Genomic DNA, 20,643 nt, shown 5'->3' with positions numbered 1-20,643 from the left:
AAAGCCTAATGGCATTGGGGAGTATTGACCTCTTCATCCTGTCTGAGGAGCATTGCATCGATAGTAACCTGTCGCTGAAACTGCTTCTCTGTCTCTGGATGGTGCTATGTAGAGGATGTTCAGGGTTTTCCATAATTGACCGTAGCCTACTCAGCGCCCTTCGCTCAGCTACCGATGTTAAACTCTCCAGTACTTTGCCCACGACAGAGCCCGCCTTCCTTACCAGCTTATTAAGACGTGAGGCGTCCCTCTTCTTAATGCTTCCTCCCCAACACGCCACCAGAAAGAAGAGGGCGCTCTCCACAACTGACCTATAGAACATCTTCAGCATCTCACTACAGACATTGAATGACGTCAAACTTCTAAGGAAGTACAGTCGACTCTGTGCCTTCCTGCACAAGGCATCTGTGTTGGCAGTCCAGTCTAGCTTCTCGTCTAACTGTACTCCCAGATACTTGTAGGTCTTAACCTGCTCCACGCATTCTCCATTAATGACCACTGGCTCCATACATATGAGGCCTAGATCTCCTAAAGTCCACCACCATCTCCTTGGTCTTGGTGATATTGAGACGCAGGTAGTTTGAGTTGCACCATATCACAAAGTCCTGTATCAGTTTCCTATACTCCTCCTCCTGTCCATTCCTGACGCACCCCACTATGGCCGTGTCATCAGCGAACTTCTGCACATGGCAGGACTCCGAGTTATATTGGAAGTCTGATGTGTACAGGGTGAACAGGACCGGAGAGAGTACGGTTCCCTGCGGCGCTCCTGTGCTGCTGACCACCGTGTCAGACCTACAGTCTCCCAACCGCACATACTGAGGTCTATCTGTCAAGTAGTCCACTATCCAATCCACCATGTGAGAGTCTACTCCCATCTCCGTTAGTTTGTGCCTTAAGATCTTGGGCTGGATGGTGTTAAAGGCACTAGAGAAGTCAAGGAATGTAATCCTCACAGCACAACTGACCCCATCTAGGTGAGAGAGTGATTTGTGCAGCAAATACGTGATAGCATCCTTCACTCCCACCTTCTCCTTATACGCAAACTGAAGAGGATCCCGGGCGTGCCTGGTTTGTGGCCTCAGATTCTGAGCGGGGGGTTGTGCTGGGGGGAAAAGGGGTATAAATAAGAGCAGATTGTAAGGGAAAGACAGAACGCGCCTTCTCCAGCGACTCCGTGGATTCGCTGTGCCAGTTACGAATTCTGCAATAAACGCAAGTTTTGTAATATTCCGGTGTTGGTTGTCTCTCTTCCTAAACGAACACAGGGCAGAATTTCAAGCCCAACATTTGGTCCTTCGAGCCGGACATTAACGAGATGATTCCGGGAATTAAATGTTTACCATATGAGGAGTGTTTGGCAGCTTTGAGCCTGTACTCCCTGGAATGTAGAAATATGTGGGGAGATCTAATTGAAACTTACCGAATGTTGAAAGGATCTGATTGGGTAGATGTACTTCCTATGTTGGGGGTATCCAGAACTAGAGGGCACAGCCTCAATATTGAGGGTGGCTGTTTAGAAAAGGGTGATTTTATCTTTTTTTTAGTCAGAGTGTAGTAGTCTTGTGAAATGCTCTTTCACAGACTGTGGTGGAGACAATGTCCATGGGTATATCTAAAGCGGAAGTTGATTTTTTCCTGATCAGTTAGGGAATCCAAGTATATGGTGAGAAAGTATGTGTATGGTGTTGAATGGGATCTGGGATCAGCTATGATGGAACGGCGGAGCAGGCACGATGTGCTGAATGGCTTATTTCTGTCCCATGTCTTACAATCTTATAGTCTAAATATCTCTACCGGCTTCTGTGGTGTGTTGCATTGCTCCTTAACCTGGATTTTCATTTTGAGGGTAGCAAAACAACTGAAATGGAAAGAAAATCCAGTAAAACTCAGCCTGAAAACTTGTCGCAAGAGGAAGTTGATCATGCCACAAAATCGAAGCCATCTGGGGACTTCGAATGTGGAGCAGGTTAGTTGACTACAAATCGTTTCAAATTAAACATTGAGTGTCAAGCAAGTATTTCTTAAGAACTGATACTAATTCTCAAATTGATGAAAACACAACATACTGTGTGAACATATTTCTCAAATGGCAGACATGTTTCAGTATTCTGTGGGACCTTTTTAGAAAATGTAGCTGTTGAAATAGATGAGTGGGAACCAGTGGACATGGCATCAAATTTATTTCTCCCTCTCTCCCTTCCTTTACGGCACGTCCCAGCAAGTCCATGCCACCGAATATACATCAATGACTAATTAAAACTACTAGCACAAGCATCTTTGTAATGTGGGAGCAAACCAAAAATGTGTGGTCACAGAGAGAAACATATAAATTCCTTAGACAACAGCGAGATTTGAACACAGGTCACTGTGGCTGTAGAGCATTATGCTAACCGCAATGACACCATACCGCCCTAAACTAAATTCCTAACCAATTCAACCTTAACTCTAACGTGAGTCTTCAGATCCAGGCAATATCGTTGTAAATTTTCTCTGTACTCTTTCAATCATATTGATACCTTTCCTGTCGCTGGGTGACCAGAACAGCACACACTGCTTCAAATTAGGCCTCACCAATTTCTTTATGCACTTCAATATAACAAGCCAACTCCTCTACTCAATACTTTGATCTATGAAGCCCAATGTGCCAGAATCTCTGGTTTGACACTGTCTACCTGCTATACCATTTCCGAAGAAGTATCCCAGATACCCCTATCCTACCACACTCACAGTGCCCTGTTGTTCACTGTGTAATTATTACCCCCAGTTGCCCTTCCGAAACGCACATTTCAAAGCTCAATTAAAACCCATGTGCCATTTTACAGTCTATTTCCTGGTAAATCCCTCCTGTACCCTGTCCAGATCAGTTGCATCCTCCCCAAATGTAGGCAAGTTGAATTGCATGAACTCTCCCGACGGTGGCATAATTATCAGCGTGTGAATTGTTTGACCTGAAAGAGGTGAGGTCCTGGGACCATGGCAGCACATGGTTGAGGAGGGTACGTGTCTCGAAGGATGGGGCAATATGTGAAACGGTGAAGGCAGGGTGCCTGGAATGAAACATCATGAGACCCTGCAAGTGTGTGGGGCCTGCCAATGAGACATTAGGCAGCTTGTGTAGGATGATGTCCTGGGAGATGAGATTATCAAATTAGACTCAGAAGGGCTAATGGACGGTGGGTAAAAGGACCGTGAGAGGGAGGCAGACTACCCTTGGATTATCATACTGGGGAGATGCTGATACAGCAGCCTGTTTTTCAGGAAGCGCTGCAAATGAAATCCCCTGCAGTACAGGCTGCTACCAGTTATCATCACAGGATACCTGCAGATGGCCAATTTGGGGACAGCAATACGACTGAGCAGAGTACATGGGTACAGAGCAAGGGTTCCCAACTTGGGGTCCATAGACCCCTCGGTTAATGTTAGAGGCCCATTCTATAATAAGGGTTGTGAACCTCTCGTTCAGAGTAATGGGGAAGCTGTTTCCAGAGGACTTGAAGAAGAAATTTTCAGGAAGAGGATTGCTGGAAACAGGAATACCAGGGGGGTTGAAATGTCAGTTGTTAATTTCAAATTCCCAGTTTAATTATATGCCAAATGAGTACTTTTACCCAAATGCACATTTCCCTCAGAAATGTGGGCTTCTCATATCATAAATAAAGAGGTACAAATGTCCATGTCGACTGAGATTATACATGGCCATTATGGGACCTGAGTTTATCTAAAATTATTTCCATGGAATAAAGAAATGAATACCAAAAAATCACAAGAAAAAAAACAACCAACTGGCAGGGGTGTTCGAAATCATTTTCAATATCTCTTTGCTACATTTGAAAGTCCATACCTGCTTCAAGAGCCCAACAATTACACCAGCAACCAAGAATAGCAGGGTGAGATGTCTGAACATCTATTGCTCATGTGCACTCATATCTACGGTGTTGAAGTTATTTTAGAGGGTAGTTATGGCTGGAATCAATTCCCTCTTCAGCAAGAACCTGGATCCACTGCAATTGGCCAATCTCCACAATAGGTCTATGGCGGATATGATCTCATTGCGTCTCCATGTGGCCAAGGATCACCTCAACAATACAAATACCTATGCCAGGATTCTGTTAGTTAACTACAGCTCAGCATTTAATACCATCATTCCTGCAGTTCTGATCAAAAGCATTCAGAACCTAGGCATCTGTATCTCCCTCTGCAATTGTATCCTCAGCCTCCTAACTGGAAAACAAAAATCTGTGCAGATTTGGAATGCAATACCTGTAAAATATTCACCCCCCCCCCCCCCTCACTTTGGAAGTTTTCATGTTTTATTGTTTTACAGTGGATTTAATTTGGCTTTTTTGACACTGATAAACATAAAAAAGACTCTTTCATGAGAAAGTGAAAACAAATTTCCACAAAGTAATGTAAATTAATTGGAAATATAAAACACAAAATAATTGATTGCGTAGGCATTCATCCCCTTTAATATGACACACCAAATCATGACTCATACAGCCAATTGATTTTAGAAGTCACACATTCAAGGTGTTTCAATTGCTTGTCGTAAAACTACACCTGTATATACAAGATCCAACTGCTGGTGAGTCAGTATCTTGGCAAAAACTACACCATGAAGACATTCCAAGGAAACCCGGGAGAACTTTATAGAAAAATACAAGTCAGAAGGTGGATCACTGAATATCCTCTGGAGTACAGTTAAGTCAATCATCAAGAAATGGAAAGAATATGGCACAGCTGTAAATTTGCCTAGATCAGGCCGTCGTCAATAACTGAGTGACTGTGCAAGAAGTGGATCATTGAGGGAGGCCATCAAGATTACTATGACAACTCTGGAGGAGTTACAAGCTTCAGAGGCTGAGATGAGAGGGACAGTGCATACAACAACTGCCATATTCAGATTCAGTTTATTGTCATTCAGAAACCACAAATGCAATGCAGTTAAAAAAAAAAGTGACAACATTCCTCCAGAATGATATCACAAAAACACATGACAAACAGACTACACCAGAAAATCCACATAACATTTGGCAATTCCCAATCCAGAGTCCGGAGAGGCTGTTACTAATATTAATATCGCGCTACCATCTTAGCACGTTCCCTGGAAAGGAGCTCCAATCCCACCAGACAAACAAGACCAAAAACTAAAGCTACAAGACCTGCACAAAACCACACAATTACAACATATAGTTACAACAGTGCAAACATTAGCATAATTGATTAAAAAAGCAGACCATGGGCACAGTAAAAATAGTCCAAAGATGTTAAAAGACTATAAGTTTAAAAGAAACCACCACACAGTTTCCACAAGTCTCAGGGTCCCGATTGACTCGTCATCCCACGCAGGCGGCAGAAGGAAGACATATGGGTGCTTCACCAGTCGCAGTTTTGTGGGAGTGTGGCAAAGAGAAAGCTGTTGTTGAAAGAAACTCACATGAAATCTTGGCTAGAGTTTGCCAGAAGGCACGTGGGGTAGGAGACTCTGAAGTCAGCTGGAAGAAGGTTTTATGTTCTCGTGAAATGAAAATTGAACTTCTTGGCCATCAGACTAAATCTTATGTTTGGCGTAAGCAAACACTGCACATCATCAAAAACAGTCCATCCCTACCGTGAAGCATGGTGGTGACTTCATCATGCTATGGGGATGCTTCACTGCAGCAGACCCTGGAAACCTTGTAAAGGTAGAGGTATAATGAATGCAGCGAAATACAGGGAAATCCTGAAGGAAAACCTGATGCAATCTGCAAGAGTACTGCGACCTGGGAGAAGATTTGTTATCCAACAAGAAAATGACCCAAAGCATAAAGCCAAAGCTGACAAGAAATTGTTTAAAAACAACGTTAATGCCCAGAAGTGGCCAAGTCATATTTTGGATGTCACTCCAATTGAGAATCTGTGGCTGGACTTGAAAAGAGCTCTTTGCTCATGGTCCCCATACAATCTGATAGAGTTTCAGCAGTAAGGTAAAGAAGAATTTCAGTGTCCAGATGTGCAAAACTGATAGTGACTGACCCACGCAGACTCAGGGCTGTAATTGCTGCCAAAGGTGCATTTGCTAAATACTTCTTGAAAGGGTGAATAATTATGCAATCAATTATTTTATGATTAATAACTGTAATAACTTGAGACCAATTTATAGAAATGTTTCACTGTGACATGAAATAGTGTCTTTTGTTGATTAGTATCAAAAAAGCCAAATTAAATCCATTGTGATTCAATGTTATAAAACAAGAATGCATGAAAACTTCAAAGAGAGGTGAATAAATTTTAAAGCCACTGTAACATCTCCACCTCACTGACAATCAACATTAGTGCACCACAGGGTGGTGGGCTTAGCCATTGCTCTACGCTCTCTGCATCAATGACTGTGTGGCTGGGCGCATCTCAAATGCCATCTATAAATTCACTGATGATATCACCATTGTTGTCAGAATTTCAGATGGAGATGAGGGGGCATACAGGAGTGAGATGTATTATCAGCTAGTATCGCAGCTTTCCCTGAACAACTGAATGTCAGTAACACCAAAAAACTTATTCTGGACTCCAGAAAGGAGTTCTGTGAGGGAAATGAGGGAACACACACAAGTCCTCATAGAGTGATCAGAAGTGGGGAGAGTGAGAAATTTCAAGTTCCTGAGTGTCACTATGTCTGAGGGCCTAATCTGCACCCAACATATCGATGCAGCCATTAAGAAGACAAGACAGTGGCTATATTTCATCAGGAGTTTGAGGAGAATTGGTATGTCAGCAAAAGCAGTATTGCACAAATTTCTAGACATACCATGCCAGGCATTCTAACTGGCTTCATCATTGTCTGGTATGGCGGAGGGTGTTACTGCACAGAATCAAAGGAAGCTGCAGAGAGTTGTAAAATTAGTCAGCACCATCGTGGGTATCAGGGACATCTTCAAGGAGCGGTGCTTCAAAGAGCTGGTGTCATCATTGAGGACTTCTACTACCATCAGAGAAGAGGAACAGAAGTCTGAGGGCACACAGATTATATATTATATATATTTTATTCTATTATATATAAGATTATATATATCACAAGTTAACAAGTTCACCATATTTGCTGGTGTTATAAACAAACCTGTCTCAATTCTATATTTATTGTTGCCGTATCGTAACAATGTTCACATCCCAGGAATGAGCAGATTGGAGGTTGGGCTGGATGTTATCTAAATAAATAATGCAGGAGCACATACTCGACAAGAAAGTTGGCAATACGTATTGCTATCCCACTGGAATTACTATATATTTCAGATATATAGATTATAATTCTGTTTTTATTTCTCTCTGTTATGCATTACATTGTACTGATATCGCAAAGTTAAAAAGATCACAACATATGATGGTGTTCTTAAACCTGACAACTGATTCTGTTTCTGATATGAATAAAATCGCCAATGCATTGCAGCAATTGCACAAGCGGTAAGTAAATGGGTTGTTATAGATGGTCAGTATGTACATGATAGGCTGAAGGGCCTATATCTGTGCATTATGACTGTACCTTCCTGACAGAGAACAGTTTGCAGATGAGGAATGAGCAGAATGCAAAGCACTGTCTTACTTTTGATGATTATCAGCTAATCCTCATTCTGTTTATTGCAGAGAGCCAGAATGTTGAAAACCCCATCCCCACCATGGCTGAAGCTGTGAATATGGATGGGGATCCAGGGAGCTCCAAAGCGGAAAAGGGCCCAGGTGCGTTACAAAATATTTTTAAAGATAAATGTTGCCTTGACATCTTTTCCAGATTTCATGCCTGGGCCTGCAATTCACAGGAATACAGGGAAGAGGTAAGTGCTGAGAAATAGAGAACTGATTTACACATATTTATTATAATCATTGCTTGAAAGATTTAATAGATATTAACTTGGACTGCCCTGCTTGCAAAAGTGATGAATGAGATAGAGATTGTCAAATGCGTTCAAATAAGTTTCCTTAATCGATTGAGTTGTGCCACGGAGCACCCCAGTGATTTAACCTGACATAATCGGGGCAAATTGTAATGACTAATTAAACTAACCACCGGTACATTTTTGGATTGTGAGAAGAAACCGGAGCACCCGGAGAAAACAGTCGCAGACACGAGTTTGAATTTACAAATGTGCTCAGAGAGGACACCAGAATTGAACTCCAAATTAAGAAGCCCTGAGCAGCAATAGTATTACGTGTCTGGCTGCACTATGACAGCACCCCTGATATTGTTCAATTGTCTGAGAAAGGCTCTAAAAATAATCTGGGTAAGTATGATGGGCTTGCCATCAATACTTGGTAAGTTATTGGAAGTACTGTGAGTAATAACATTTTTATGGACGGGGACTGATTAGGGATAGTCAACAATGGTTGTATGGTGGTATGTCATGTCTATCCAATCTTACAGAGTATCTGAGCAATATACCAGGAAAGTTAATGGAGGAAAGACAGTAAATATATAAATGGATCTTGGCAATCCCTTTTAGTCAAGAAGGTTCAGTCACTTGGCATTAAGAATGAAATAATCAATTGGATTTGTGGCAGAAGCCATTGGGTGGTAGCAGATAGTTGGCTCTCGGACTGGTGGCTGGTGACTAGTTGTCTGCTACAAGGAATGGTCCAGGGTCCATTGTTGATTGCATCTGTATAAACAATCTGGATGATGATGTGGTCAAGTGGATTAACAAGCTTGCGGATGAACAGAGTGAACTGAGAATACAGATACACAGAACCTTGTAAGTGGTATCACAGTTAGATAAGGTCGTGGAGTCTCTTCTGGGCAGCTCATGGAGTAAGATGCTTGTTGGCTCTTCTCTATGCTTTTACAACCTACTTTTTACTGCTACTTTTGTTTAAACTTTGAAGATTCATTACTTTCAGTGATAGATTTACAATTTAATTACGATGGCTGGAACCCGAACTGGAAAGGAATTAAGATGAGGCAAAATTGTTTCTGAAACTGAACAAACCAAATTTACAAGGGAGGTAGAAGAAACCTATACTCCTGAAAGAAAGTTTGTATTGACAAAAGATACTAATACCAAAATTGGAATGGTGGATTCTGAAATTAATAAACTGTGGATGGTCTGTTGCCTCCCTGATGCCAGGGTCCGCAATATCTCGGATCGAGTTCCTAGTATTCTCAAGAGGGAGCGTGAGCAGCCGGATGTCGTGGTCCATGTAGGGACCAATGACGTGGGTAGGAAGAGTGAGGAGGTCCTGAAAGGTGAGTTTAGGGAGCTAGGTGCCGAGTTAAAGGGCAGGACCTCCAGGATAGTAAACTCAGGATTGCTACCAGTGCCACGTGCAGGTGGGTTTAGAAATAGTAAGATAGTGCAGATCAACACATGGCTGAAGACATGGTGCAGGAGGGAGGCCTTCAGATTTATAGTGTTATGAACCCCATAACTGGGTCACTTACCAGCAAAGATAGAGAGGTCCGCTGAAGTCTGATGGTACCATTTTTAAACGTTTTTATTTATAAAGGGGCACAAAAGTAAGTTTAATACAAACATTCAGATAATATACGTCATCAATACTCAATCTAAAGCACAGGTATAGTAATAATCAACAATGCAAAGTAGCTCTATCGTTTGTCTAGGGGTAAAACTATTGTCCGATGGAAATATCAAAGTCTCTGAAGTTCATGCAGGCTTTTAGCCTTTCGGAGACCGCTGGAGCTCACGTGTTGGAGAGAGAAAATAAACTTGCCAGCCTGTTGGACTCAAATCGTTGAATCGGGAGCGTGAGTTCCCCGTTGTCAGTTCGGAATCCTTTTCGGGGTTATCAGCCACTTGATTCACTAGCTAGTGAACCGAATCACACGTGGCTCCCGAACAGCTTCCCGTCCTTACGGGAGCGATGAGCAATGGTGTCTCCGTCTGGTGCGTCGCTCGAGTACTGCCTCCTGCAGTCTCCTTTTTATCATGACTGGCAGATTTGTAAATGTCAATCAAGGTAGGGTGATATAATCCCCACCCCACATTGCCTGAGGGTGTCCATGTCCCTGATAGCTGGCACGTGCTATAGAGTTGCAATTCACACAGGTGCCTCTAAGAACAATGGTCAAATCCGTTGCATTGTCTCTCATTTCCTGGGTCCAAGACCCGAATTAATAGCGATCTTGCGATTCTCCGGAAGGAGGGGGCTGGTCCCGTACACTTCGGCCCCTCAGAGCTGTGGTACATTCATAATACCCCCTATCTTCAAAGCGTTTTCACCAGTGGTGGAAACGAAGTAGTACAGAGTCTTACAGGATTTTAGAATCTAACACAATACACAAGCTTTTCTTTCCACTACAGAGCTATACAGTTATACATTTAATTCATCATCTAAACAGGTAACGAGTACAGTGGCACTTACTTTAATATTTTTTTTCTTGTACCCGACTAAAGGCTGGTAGCATCAGATTTCAACTTAACAGGCAGGTTCCAAGGGGGTTGTCTTTGTTATTCACATGCTTTGTCAAAATCCCGTACAGCCAGGTTTCCTATTTAGATAGATAGATAGATAGATAGATACTTCATTCATCCCCATGGGGAAATTCAACATTTTTTCCAATGTCCCATACACTTGTTGTAGCAAAAACTCATTACATACAATACTTAACTCAGTAATAATATGATATGCATCTAAATCACTAACTCAAAAAGCATTAATAATAGCTTTAAAAAAAGTTCTTAAGTCCTGGCAGTTGAATTGTAAAGCCTAATGGCATTGGGGAGTATTGACCTCTTCATCCTGTCTGAGGAGCATTGCATCGATAGTAACCTGTCGCTGAAACTGCTTCTCTGTCTCTGGATGGTGCTATGTAGAGGATGTTCAGGGTTTTCCATAATTGACCGTAGCCTGCTCAGCTACCGATGTTAAACTCTCCAGTACTTTGCCCACGACAGAGCCCGCCTTCCTTACCAGCTTATTAAGACGTGAGGCGTACTTCTTCTTAATGCTTCCTCCCCAACACGCCACCACAAAGAAGAGGGCGCTCTCAACAACTGACCTATAGAACATCTTCAGCATCTCACTACAGACATTGAATGACGCCAACCTTCTAAGGAAGTACAGTCGACTCTGTGCCTTCCTGCACAAGGCATCTGTGTTGGCAGTCCAGTCTAGCTTCTCGTCTAACTGTACTCCCAGATACTTGTAGGTCTTAACCTGCTCCACACATTCTCCATTAATGATCACTGGCTCCATATGAGGCCTAGATCTCCTAAAGTCCACCACCATCTCCTTGGTCTTGGTGATATTGAGACGCAGGTAGTTTGAGTTGCACCATATCACAAAGTCCTGTATCAGTTTCCTATACTCCTCCTCCTGTCCATTCCTGACACACCCCACTATGGCCGTGTCATCAGCGAACTTCTGCACATGGCAGGACTCCGAGTTATATTGGAAGTCTGATGTGTACAGGGTGAACAGGACCGGAGAGAGTACGGTTCCCTGTGGCGCTCCTGTGCATTTAAAAAATGGCGCCCCCATTAACCATCACCTTTTTTCCGGTGAGTTTCTACGGGAGGAACTCGAGTAGTTTGGTGGGGTAAACCCCGTCCGCCTTATTCATAGGAGTTATCTTATCAACACCGGATCACAGACCTATTTCATTTCTACCTAATTCTTTAGTTTTAAGCAAGTTGCTATTTTTCTCTTCAGGACCTGTCATGCTATTAGTTTCCAATTTAAGATCTGCAAGTGATCCCGCTTTGTCCAGACAGCATGTCAAGTGCTACCTGTTCACCCCACGCCCTGGAATAACAATAGCGTGTGGGACCCCGGCAGCTCTCGACTTACTCTGTAAGCGAGCTGCCGGGTTTAAAATTTTTTCATTCGATTTGGGAACTACAAACTTTCCGTTCCCTTCAATAATAATATTTATCCCCCCGTGGTCGAGTTCCACTTTAAGGTTCACCACCCCTTCATGTACAAACACCTGGGAACCCTCCCTTCCCCCAATTAGCAGGGTTAACCCTGTCTTCACTGAACCCAGTCTATCTGACCCAAAAGAACGGCCGTCTCGTTCAGCTGAATCAGATACCTCAGAACTTTTCTGAGCTCCGTGACTAGGTTCGGAACCACGTGCATCCCCATCCTGGACACTCTCAAACGGGACATTGACCTCTTCCAGGCTTTCAATACCCGTACCTTTTTCAAATTCCAAATTCCCTTGCTCCTCCCAGCTACTCTCTGGGCAACTCCCTTCCGGAGTAAACTCAACCCCGCGGGCTGAAACAACCTCATCTGCCAACCCAGCAGACCTCTCCAAGGTAGTGGCATCCTTTTCATCTAGGACTGTCTTCATCTCATTATCGGGAACATCTTGATAACTCTCAACTTCTTCAAACAGGGCTGCCACCCCCGACAGATCATCCATGTCCAACTCTGGACCTTTTAACAGCTTTTTCCGTTTCTGATCTTTATTTCCTACCTCTGGGATCTTTCTCTTCGCTAAGGGAAGCTCCATCTCCTCTCCCTTACCCCCTTTCACGTTACTATTCCTCGTTTTACCACCCTCTAAATCATATATGTCAAACTCAAGGCCCGCGGGCCAAATCCGGCCCGTGGTGGAATTATCTTTGGCCTGCGAGATAATATCTAATTACTATTAAAGCTGGCCCCAGTAATCGAAGCGCCTATGGCGTATGATATGGCTAATGCTGAGTTTATTCAGGTACCAGGTTTTCAGGGTTTTTAGTGTTTATTCGGCAGTCTTCTTCATAAGAAACAGAATTTGTAAAGTGAAACACTTTGTAATTATAGCAGAGACTGAGACACATGAGAGCAGGCTGAAAAAACGGAGGCAACGAAATCTGCGTTCGCACGCGTCCGACTGATCCGGCCTGCATGAAGCTGCATTTTGCTCAATCTGGCCCGTGACCTAAAATGAGTTTGACACCCCTGCTCTAAACCCTCGTGGCACAGGGTCGGTAAAGACGTCTCGGCCAAATCAAAACTGGCCAATTTTAAACTGCTCCCATTCTCAGCTGCCGTTTTCGACAGGCTGCGAGTGACCGCGCATGCGGTATAGCTCGGGGACGCTATGGGCGGGGCCTCAACACGCACCGGTCGGCGGGTCATAGTCATGGCTGACCAAATCCTACCCCCGGCTAAATCGTTCCCAGGGAGGACGTCCACGTCAGTTCTCGGGAATTCTGATGGCACCCCTATTTCAACTGATCCATACACCAGCTCACAATCCAAAATGACCCTACGTAAGGACATCATTTCTGTCCATTTTCCTATTCCTCTCAGGGCTACCTCGCCCGTCTGAGGTCCAAATTGTAATACGTTACGGCTAATTAATGATAGCTCCGCCCCCGTGTCTCTCCAAATCCGTACGGGAATTGGTGGTCCCCCTCCCTCACAGACACGGTTCCGTGTGACAGATAAATCTCAGACCCCTAGCGCTCTCTGCTTACCCGGGACCCTCTTGCCGATTTTCTGATTACCACTGCACACCTGATAGGGACCGCTGCTTTCCCTTTTTCTGGCTCCTTTCTCGGAGCAAAGCACCTAGATGCAATATGTCCTCCCTTTCCACAATTAAAACAGGTCAAGTCCGGAAATCTCGGGCCGCCTGGCCTTTCCCCCACAACGTTACCACTAGCTCCCGGCAGGACCTCTGCCTCAGCCGGCGGACTTTCTCGATCGTTCCCATGGTCTCTCGGGGTACTTTTATTCGAGGGAAACTGTCTTGTGGGTTAGGGCATATTCATCTGCGAACCTAGCAATTTCTGAGATGGACTTATTCGGCTTCTCACTCAAATACATCCGGATCTCTTCCGGAACACACCTTTTTAATTCCTCAATCAAAAATAACTCCCTGATATGCCCATAATCCCCGTCCACCTGTTCCGCGGTGCACCAATGGTCCAAGAGCACGCCCTTCTCATGGGCTAGCTCGGTATACGTTTGATTCCACCCTTTCCGTAAATTTCTGAACCTTTGTCTATAAGCTTCAGGTACTAGCTCGTAACTCCGGAGAATGGCCTCCTTTACTTTGGCATAATTCTCCGCTTCCCCCTCCTTGACGGACAACGCTGCATATGCTCGTTGTGCCTTCCCTTTTCACACAGTTTGTAACAACGCCACCCTCTGCTCTTTGGACCACTTCTGATTTACTGCCACCCTTTCAAAAAGCAAGAAATAACTATCAACATCCGACTCTTCGAATGGAGGTACTACCCTTAACTCCCGACTAACATTAAACCTCTCCTCTCGGTCTAACCCTTGATCTCTTCGCTTTTTCCTTAACTTCTCCATCTCCAAGTCATGTTTCCTCTGTTTTTCTGCCTCCTCATACTCCCTCTCCTTCTCAGCTCTTTCCTTCTCCTTCTCAGCTCTTTCTTTCTCTTTCTCTGTTGCTTCCAGCTCCTTTAGCTGGAGCTCATGAACCCGTTTCCCCTCTAATTCCTTTAGTTGGAATGCCTGTTCCCTTTCTCTCTCAGCCCTTTCCTTCTCCTCAGCTCTTTCCTTCTCCTTCTCAGCTGCTTCCAGCTGCTTTACTTTAAATTCATGTTCCAACCTTAATTTCTCCAAATCTAACTGATCCGTCCCACTCGCTAGGACCTTTTCAGGGATATTTTCCAAATCCTCAGCTGCAAACACCTTCTTCCCAATGTAATACTGAGTTATGACCCTTCGCACTTCCCGCTTTTTCATTGATGACCTCACCTCTGTGAGGCTTAACCCCTTCGCCAGATTTACCAAGTCTAATTATGTAGCGGCCTCTAGCGCCCCCAGAGTCGGGTTTTCCATAAATTCATCCACGTCCATCTTTGCTGGTTTCCCGTCTGGCTACCCGCGTACCAGATCCAAATTTTTTGACTGACAAACCCAATTCACTGACCTCCCAATTTGGTATCAAATCTCGAGACGAGGCCCTACGTTGTTATGAACCCCATAACTGGGTCACTTACCAGCAAAGATAGAGAGGTCCGCTGAAGTCTGATGGTACCATTTTTAAACAACTGTAGGTCTGACACGGTGGTCAGCAGCACAGGAGCGCCACAGGGAACCGTACTCTCTCCGGTCCTGTTCACCCTGTACACATCAGACTTCCAATATAACTCGGAGTCCTGCCATGTGCAGAAGTTCGCTGATGACACGGCCATAGTGGGGTGTGTCAGGAATGGACAGGAGGAGGAGTATAGGAAACTGATACAGGACTTTGTGATATGGTGCAACTCAAACTACCTGCGTCTCAATATCACCAAGACCAAGGAGATGGTGGTGGACTTTAGGAGATCTAGGCCTCATATGGAGCCAGTGATCATTAATGGAGAATGTGTGGAGCAGGTTAAGACCTACAAGTATCTGGGAGTACAGTTAGACGAGAAGCTAGACTGGACTGCCAACACAGATGCCTTGTGCAGGAAGGCACAGAGTCGACTGTACTTCCTTAGAAGGTTGGCGTCATTCAATGTCTGCAGTGAGATGCTGAAGATGTTCTATAGGTCAGTTGTTGAGAGCGCCCTCTTCTTTGTGGTGGCGTGTTGGGGAGGAAGCATTAAGAAGAAGGACGCCTCACGTCTTAATAAGCTGGTAAGGAGGGCGGGCTCTGTCGTGGGCAAAGTACTGGAGAGTTTAACATCGGTAGCTGAGCGAAGGGCGCTGAGTAGGCTACGGTCAATTATGGAAAACCCTGAACATCCTCTACATAGCACCATCCAGAGACAGAGAAGCAGTTTCAGTGACAGGTTACTGTCGATTCAATGCTCCTCAGACAGGACGAAGAGGTCAATACTCCCCAATGCCATTAGGCTTTACAATTCAACTGCCAGGACTTAAGAACTTTTTTTTTTAAAGCTATTATTAATGCTTTTTGAGTTAGTGATTTAGATGCATATCATATTATTACTGAGTTAAGTATTGTATGTAATGAGTTTTTTTGCTACAACAAGTGTATGGGACATTGGAAAAAATGTTGAATTTCCCCATGGGGATGAATAAAGTATCTATCTATCTATCTATCTATAAAGGGGCACAAAAGAAAGGTTAATACAAACATTCAGATAATATGCGTCGTCAATACTCAATCTAAAGCACGGGTATAGTAATAATCAACAATGCGAAGTAGCTCTATCATTTGTCTAGGGGTAAAACTATTGTCTGATGGAAATATCAAAGTCTCTGAAGTTCATGCAGGCTTTTAGCCTTTCGGAAACCGCTGGGGCTCACGTGTTGGAGAGAGAAAATAAACTTGCCAGCCTGTTGGACTCAAATCGTGGAATCGGGAACGTGAGTTCCCCGTTGTCAGTTCGGAATCCTTTTTGGGGTTATCAGCCACTCGATTCCCTAGCAAGTGAACCGAATCACACGTGGCTCCCGAACAGCTTCCCGTCCTTACGGGAGCGGGGAGCGATGAGCGATAGTGTCTCCGTCTGGTGCGTCGCTGGAGTACTGCCTCCTGCAGTCTCCTTTTTATCATGACTGGCGGATTTGTAAATGTCAATCAAGGTAGGGTGATACAATCCCCACCCCACGTTGCCAGAGGGTGTCCATGTCCCTGATAGCTGGCACGTGCTATAGAGTTGCAATTCACACAGGTGCCTCTAAGAACAATGGTCAAATCCGTTGCATTGTCTCTCATTTCCTGGGTCCAAGACCCGAATTAATAGTGATCTTGTGATTCTCCGGAAGGAGGGGGCTGGACCCGCACCCTTCGGCCCCTCAGAGCTGTGGTACATTCATAGCAATAGATAATTGGGCAATTTTCCAGGGAAGGTGGGACCTGTTCCGTTGGGACAGTTTACATCTGAACTGGAGGTGGACAAATATTCTTGCAGGTAGGTTTGCTAGAGAGGCTCCAGTGGATTTAAACTAGTTATGACGCGGGAGGGGAAACCAAAGTGTAGGAGCAGTTGTATGGGAGAAGGAAGAAAAAGAAGACAGTAAACTTCTTTGTACTGTTAGAGATAAAGAGAAAAGAAGAGGTGGAGAATTTCTTAACTGCATTTATTTTAAAGCTAGGAGCATTGTAAGAAAGGTGGATGAGCTTAGAGCATGGATTAATACCTGGAAATATGATGTTGTAGCTATTAGTGAAACATGGTTGCAGGATGGGTGTGATCGGCAACTAAATATTCCTGGATTTGCTTCAGCTGCGATAGAATCGGAGGGATAAGAGGGGGAGCTGTTCCATTGCTTGTCAGAGAAAATATTACAGCGGTGCTCTTGCAGGATAGATTAGAGGGCTCATCTATGGAGGCTATTTGGAAGCAATTGAGGAATGGGGAAGGTGTAGTAACAATTATCGGGGTGTATTATAGACCACCTATTGGGGGAGAGAGAATTGGAGGAGCAAATTTGCAAGGAGGCAGCAGATATTTGTAGTAAGCACAGGGTTCTGATTGTGGGAGACTATTTTTCCACACATAGACTGGGAGGCCCATACTATAAATGGAATGGATGGTTTGGAGTTTGTAAAATGTGTGCAGAATAGTTTTCTGCAGCAATACATAGAGGTACCGACTAGAGAAGGGGCAGTGTTGGATCTTCTGTCAGGGAATGAAATAGGTCAGGTGACAGAGGTATGTGTTGGGCAAGACTTCGGGTCCAGTGACAACAATGCCATTAGTTTCAATATAATTATGGAGAAGGATGGGACTGGACCCAGGGTTGAGATTTTTGATTGGAGAAAGGCTAACTTTGAGGAGATGCAAAAGGATTTAGAAGGACTGGATTGGGACAATTTGTTTTGAGGGAAGGATGTAATAGAGAAATGGAGGTCATTTAAAGTTGAAATTTTGTGTTTACAGAATCTTTATGTCCCTATTAGGTTGAAAGGAAAGGTTAAAAGTTTGAGAGAGCCATGGTTTTCAAGGGATGTTGGAAACTTGGTTAGGAAAAAGAGAGATATCTACAATAAATAATAGCAACATGGAGTAAATGAGGCACTCGAGGAATATAGAGAATGTAAGAAGAATCTTAAGAAAGAAATTAGAAAAGCTAAAAGAAGATACGAGGTTGCTTTGGCAAGTAAGGTGAAATCAAATCGGAAGGGTTTCTACAGTTATATTAATAGCAAAAGGATAGTGAGGGATACAATTGGTCCCTTACAGAATCAGAGTAGACAGCTATGTGTAGAGCCGAAAGATATTGAATTATGTAAGGTAAGGGAAACAAGTAGGGAAGTTGTGGAATCTATGATGATTAAAGAGGAGGAAGTACTGGCGCTCTTAAGGAATATAAATGTGGATAAATCTCCGGATCCTGACAGGATATTCCCTAGGACCTTGAGGTAAGTTAGTGTAGAATAGCAGGGGCTTTGACAGAAATATTTCAAATGTCATTAGAGACGGGGATGGTGCCGGAGGATTGGCGTATTGCTCATGTGGTTCCATTGTTTAAAAAGGGTTCTAAAAGAAAACCTAGTAATTATAGGCCTATCAGTTTGACATCATTTTAATCATTAGATATTAATTTGAAGTAGTAAAATGGATTCAACAGTGGTTGGATGGGAGATGCCAGAGAGTAGTGGTGGATAACTGTTTGTCAGTTTGGAGGCCGGTGACTAGTGGTGTGCCTCAGGGATCAGTACTGGGTCCAATGTTGTTTGTCATATACATTAATGATCTGGATGATGAGGTGGTATATTGGATTAGTAAGTATGCAGATGATACTAAGGTAGGTGGTGTTGTGGTTAATGAAGTAGGTTTTCAAAGCTTGCAGAGAGATTTAGGCCAGTTAGAAGTATGGTCTGAATGATGGCAGATGGAGTTTAATGCTGATAAGTGTGAGGTGCTACATTTTGGTAGGAATAATCCAAATAGAACAATAATGGTAAATGGTAGGACATTGAAGAATGCAGTAGAACAGAGGGATCTAGGAATAATGGTGCATAGTTCCCTGAAAGTGGAATCTCATGTGGATAGGATGGGGAAGAAAGCTTTTGGTATGCTGCCCTTTATAAATCAGAGCATTGAGTACAGGAGTTGGAATGTAATGTTAAAATTGTACAAGGCATTGGTAAGGCCTAATTTGGAGTGTTCTGTACAGTTCTGGTCACTGAGTGATAGGAAAGATGTCAACAAAATAGAGAGAGTACAGAGGAGATTTACTAGAATGTTACCTGGGTTTCAGCACCTAAGTTACAGGGAAAGGTTGAACAAGTTAGGTCTTTATTCTTTGGAGCATAGAAGGTTGGGGGGGGGGGTGTGACTAGATAGAGGGATTTAAAATTATGAGGGGGATAGATAGAGTTGACGTGGATAGTAGGGGGATTCAAACAAGAGTACATGAGTTCAGAGTTCGGCGGCAAAAGCTTAAGGGTAACATGAGGGGGAATTTCTTTACTCAGAGAGTGATAGCTGTGTGGAACGAGCTTCCAGTAGAAGTGGTAGAGGCAGGTTTGGTATTGTCATTTAAAGTAAAATTGGATAGGTATATGGATTGGAAAGGAATGGAGGGTTATGGGCTGAGTGCGTGTCGGTGGGACTAGATGTGTTAAGCATTTGGTATGGACTAGAAGGGCCGAGATGGCCTGTTTCTCTGCTGTAATTGTTATATATTGTGTGTGTGTGTGTGTGTGTGTGTGTAAAACATGGCTACACATTCCTAATTCCACATGATGATTTGTGCTCTGAGCTTATCCGCCTTTCGAACAACTTTCCCTTCACTTATATACACGCAATTCCGCACGGTATTCCCATTTTGCTTAATCTTACCGTCCCTGACTTTAAATGCAGGCCTTGCAACATTTTTTGCGCAGCCACTCCACTATCTACCTAGTAAAATGCTTTCCACCACCTACAACTCCAGATTGAAATGCCCAGGTAGGTCATGAGACCATAAAACAGAGGAGCAGAATTAGGCCATTCTGCCCATTGAGACTGCTCTGCCATTCCATTATGGCTGATTCAGGATGCCACTCAACCCAATTCACCTGCGTTCTCTTCTTGTGTTGAGATACATTTGGCAATTTTCATGAGAAGATTGGTGACTATTTTGGTATCGAGGCACATTAGGAACAGCGAGACACACAGGCCAAAGGAGAAAACTGGCAGTTGAAAGGAGGAGAACAATATGCAGAGTTTTCAATACCAGATATGGTGGCATTGCTTGTCTGTGCAGTCCCTTAGACATTGAGCAGAATGCAGGTTCGAATCTCACCAGAGATTCTCGAATAGTGATGTGAAGTGACAGAATAAATCAGTGAACGGCCAGTGTCCATAATCCTGAGAACCAAATTTGTTCATGTGACCCACTCAGGGATCAGGATCTGAACTTGTTGCTCTGTGTCTAAGCATGATACCTGATGCAATCGAGCCAATTTTTACCTGCTCTCTAAAATGAAGGCATTCCCTCCCTCTAGAATGAGGTCCACAACACCTGGCAGTTTTGTAAATGGTGTTCACATCCCAGGAATGAGCAGATTAGAGGTCTGGCTGGATGCTATATAAACAAATAATCCAAGAGCAGATACTCGACAGGAAAGTTGGCAATATTGCAATCTCACTGGAATTACTAACACTGAACATTGTTACATATGGGAGAGGAGGGAGATTGCAATATTTTATACCCATTGCTTCATCATCATAGTGGGAATGAGTGCATTAGTAAAATGAAGAAAAAAGTATCATTGAACCAGTGATAGTGAGGGCAGCGTGTGGGGTGAACAGCAAGTCTGTTCTGTGCAGCTTATGGTGTAAGTTGAATGTG

General features: G+C 43.7%; 1 protein-coding gene and 1 long non-coding RNA gene across 3 annotated transcripts in view; one reads left to right on the top strand and one right to left on the bottom strand.

Moving 5' to 3' along the window:
* LOC140721021 (uncharacterized) overlaps window positions 1-20,643 on the bottom strand; it is a 689,868-nt gene that overhangs the window by 276,739 nt on the left and 392,486 nt on the right. The gene's annotated exons all lie outside the window — the stretch shown is intronic.
* The window catches only part of LOC140721016 (NACHT, LRR and PYD domains-containing protein 3-like), a 56,893-nt gene that overhangs the window by 13,523 nt on the left and 22,727 nt on the right, over window positions 1-20,643 (top strand). Inside the window, exons 3-4 of one of the 2 annotated variants that reach the window (XM_073035880.1) lie at window positions 1,854-1,969; window positions 7,618-7,710. In XM_073035880.1, coding sequence (XP_072891981.1) covers window positions 1,867-1,969; window positions 7,618-7,710 — 196 coding nt within the window. In that variant the 5' untranslated portion in view covers window positions 1,854-1,866. The remainder of the gene's footprint in view (window positions 1-1,853; window positions 1,970-7,617; window positions 7,711-20,643) is intronic. The other variant, XM_073035881.1, reaches the window with a different exon arrangement.

The sequence above is a fragment of the Hemitrygon akajei genome, unplaced genomic scaffold (assembly GCF_048418815.1).
Source record: "Hemitrygon akajei unplaced genomic scaffold, sHemAka1.3 Scf000049, whole genome shotgun sequence".
Taxonomy (NCBI): Eukaryota; Metazoa; Chordata; class Chondrichthyes; order Myliobatiformes; family Dasyatidae; genus Hemitrygon; species Hemitrygon akajei.
This window is presented reverse-complemented; position numbering and strand designations above follow the sequence as displayed.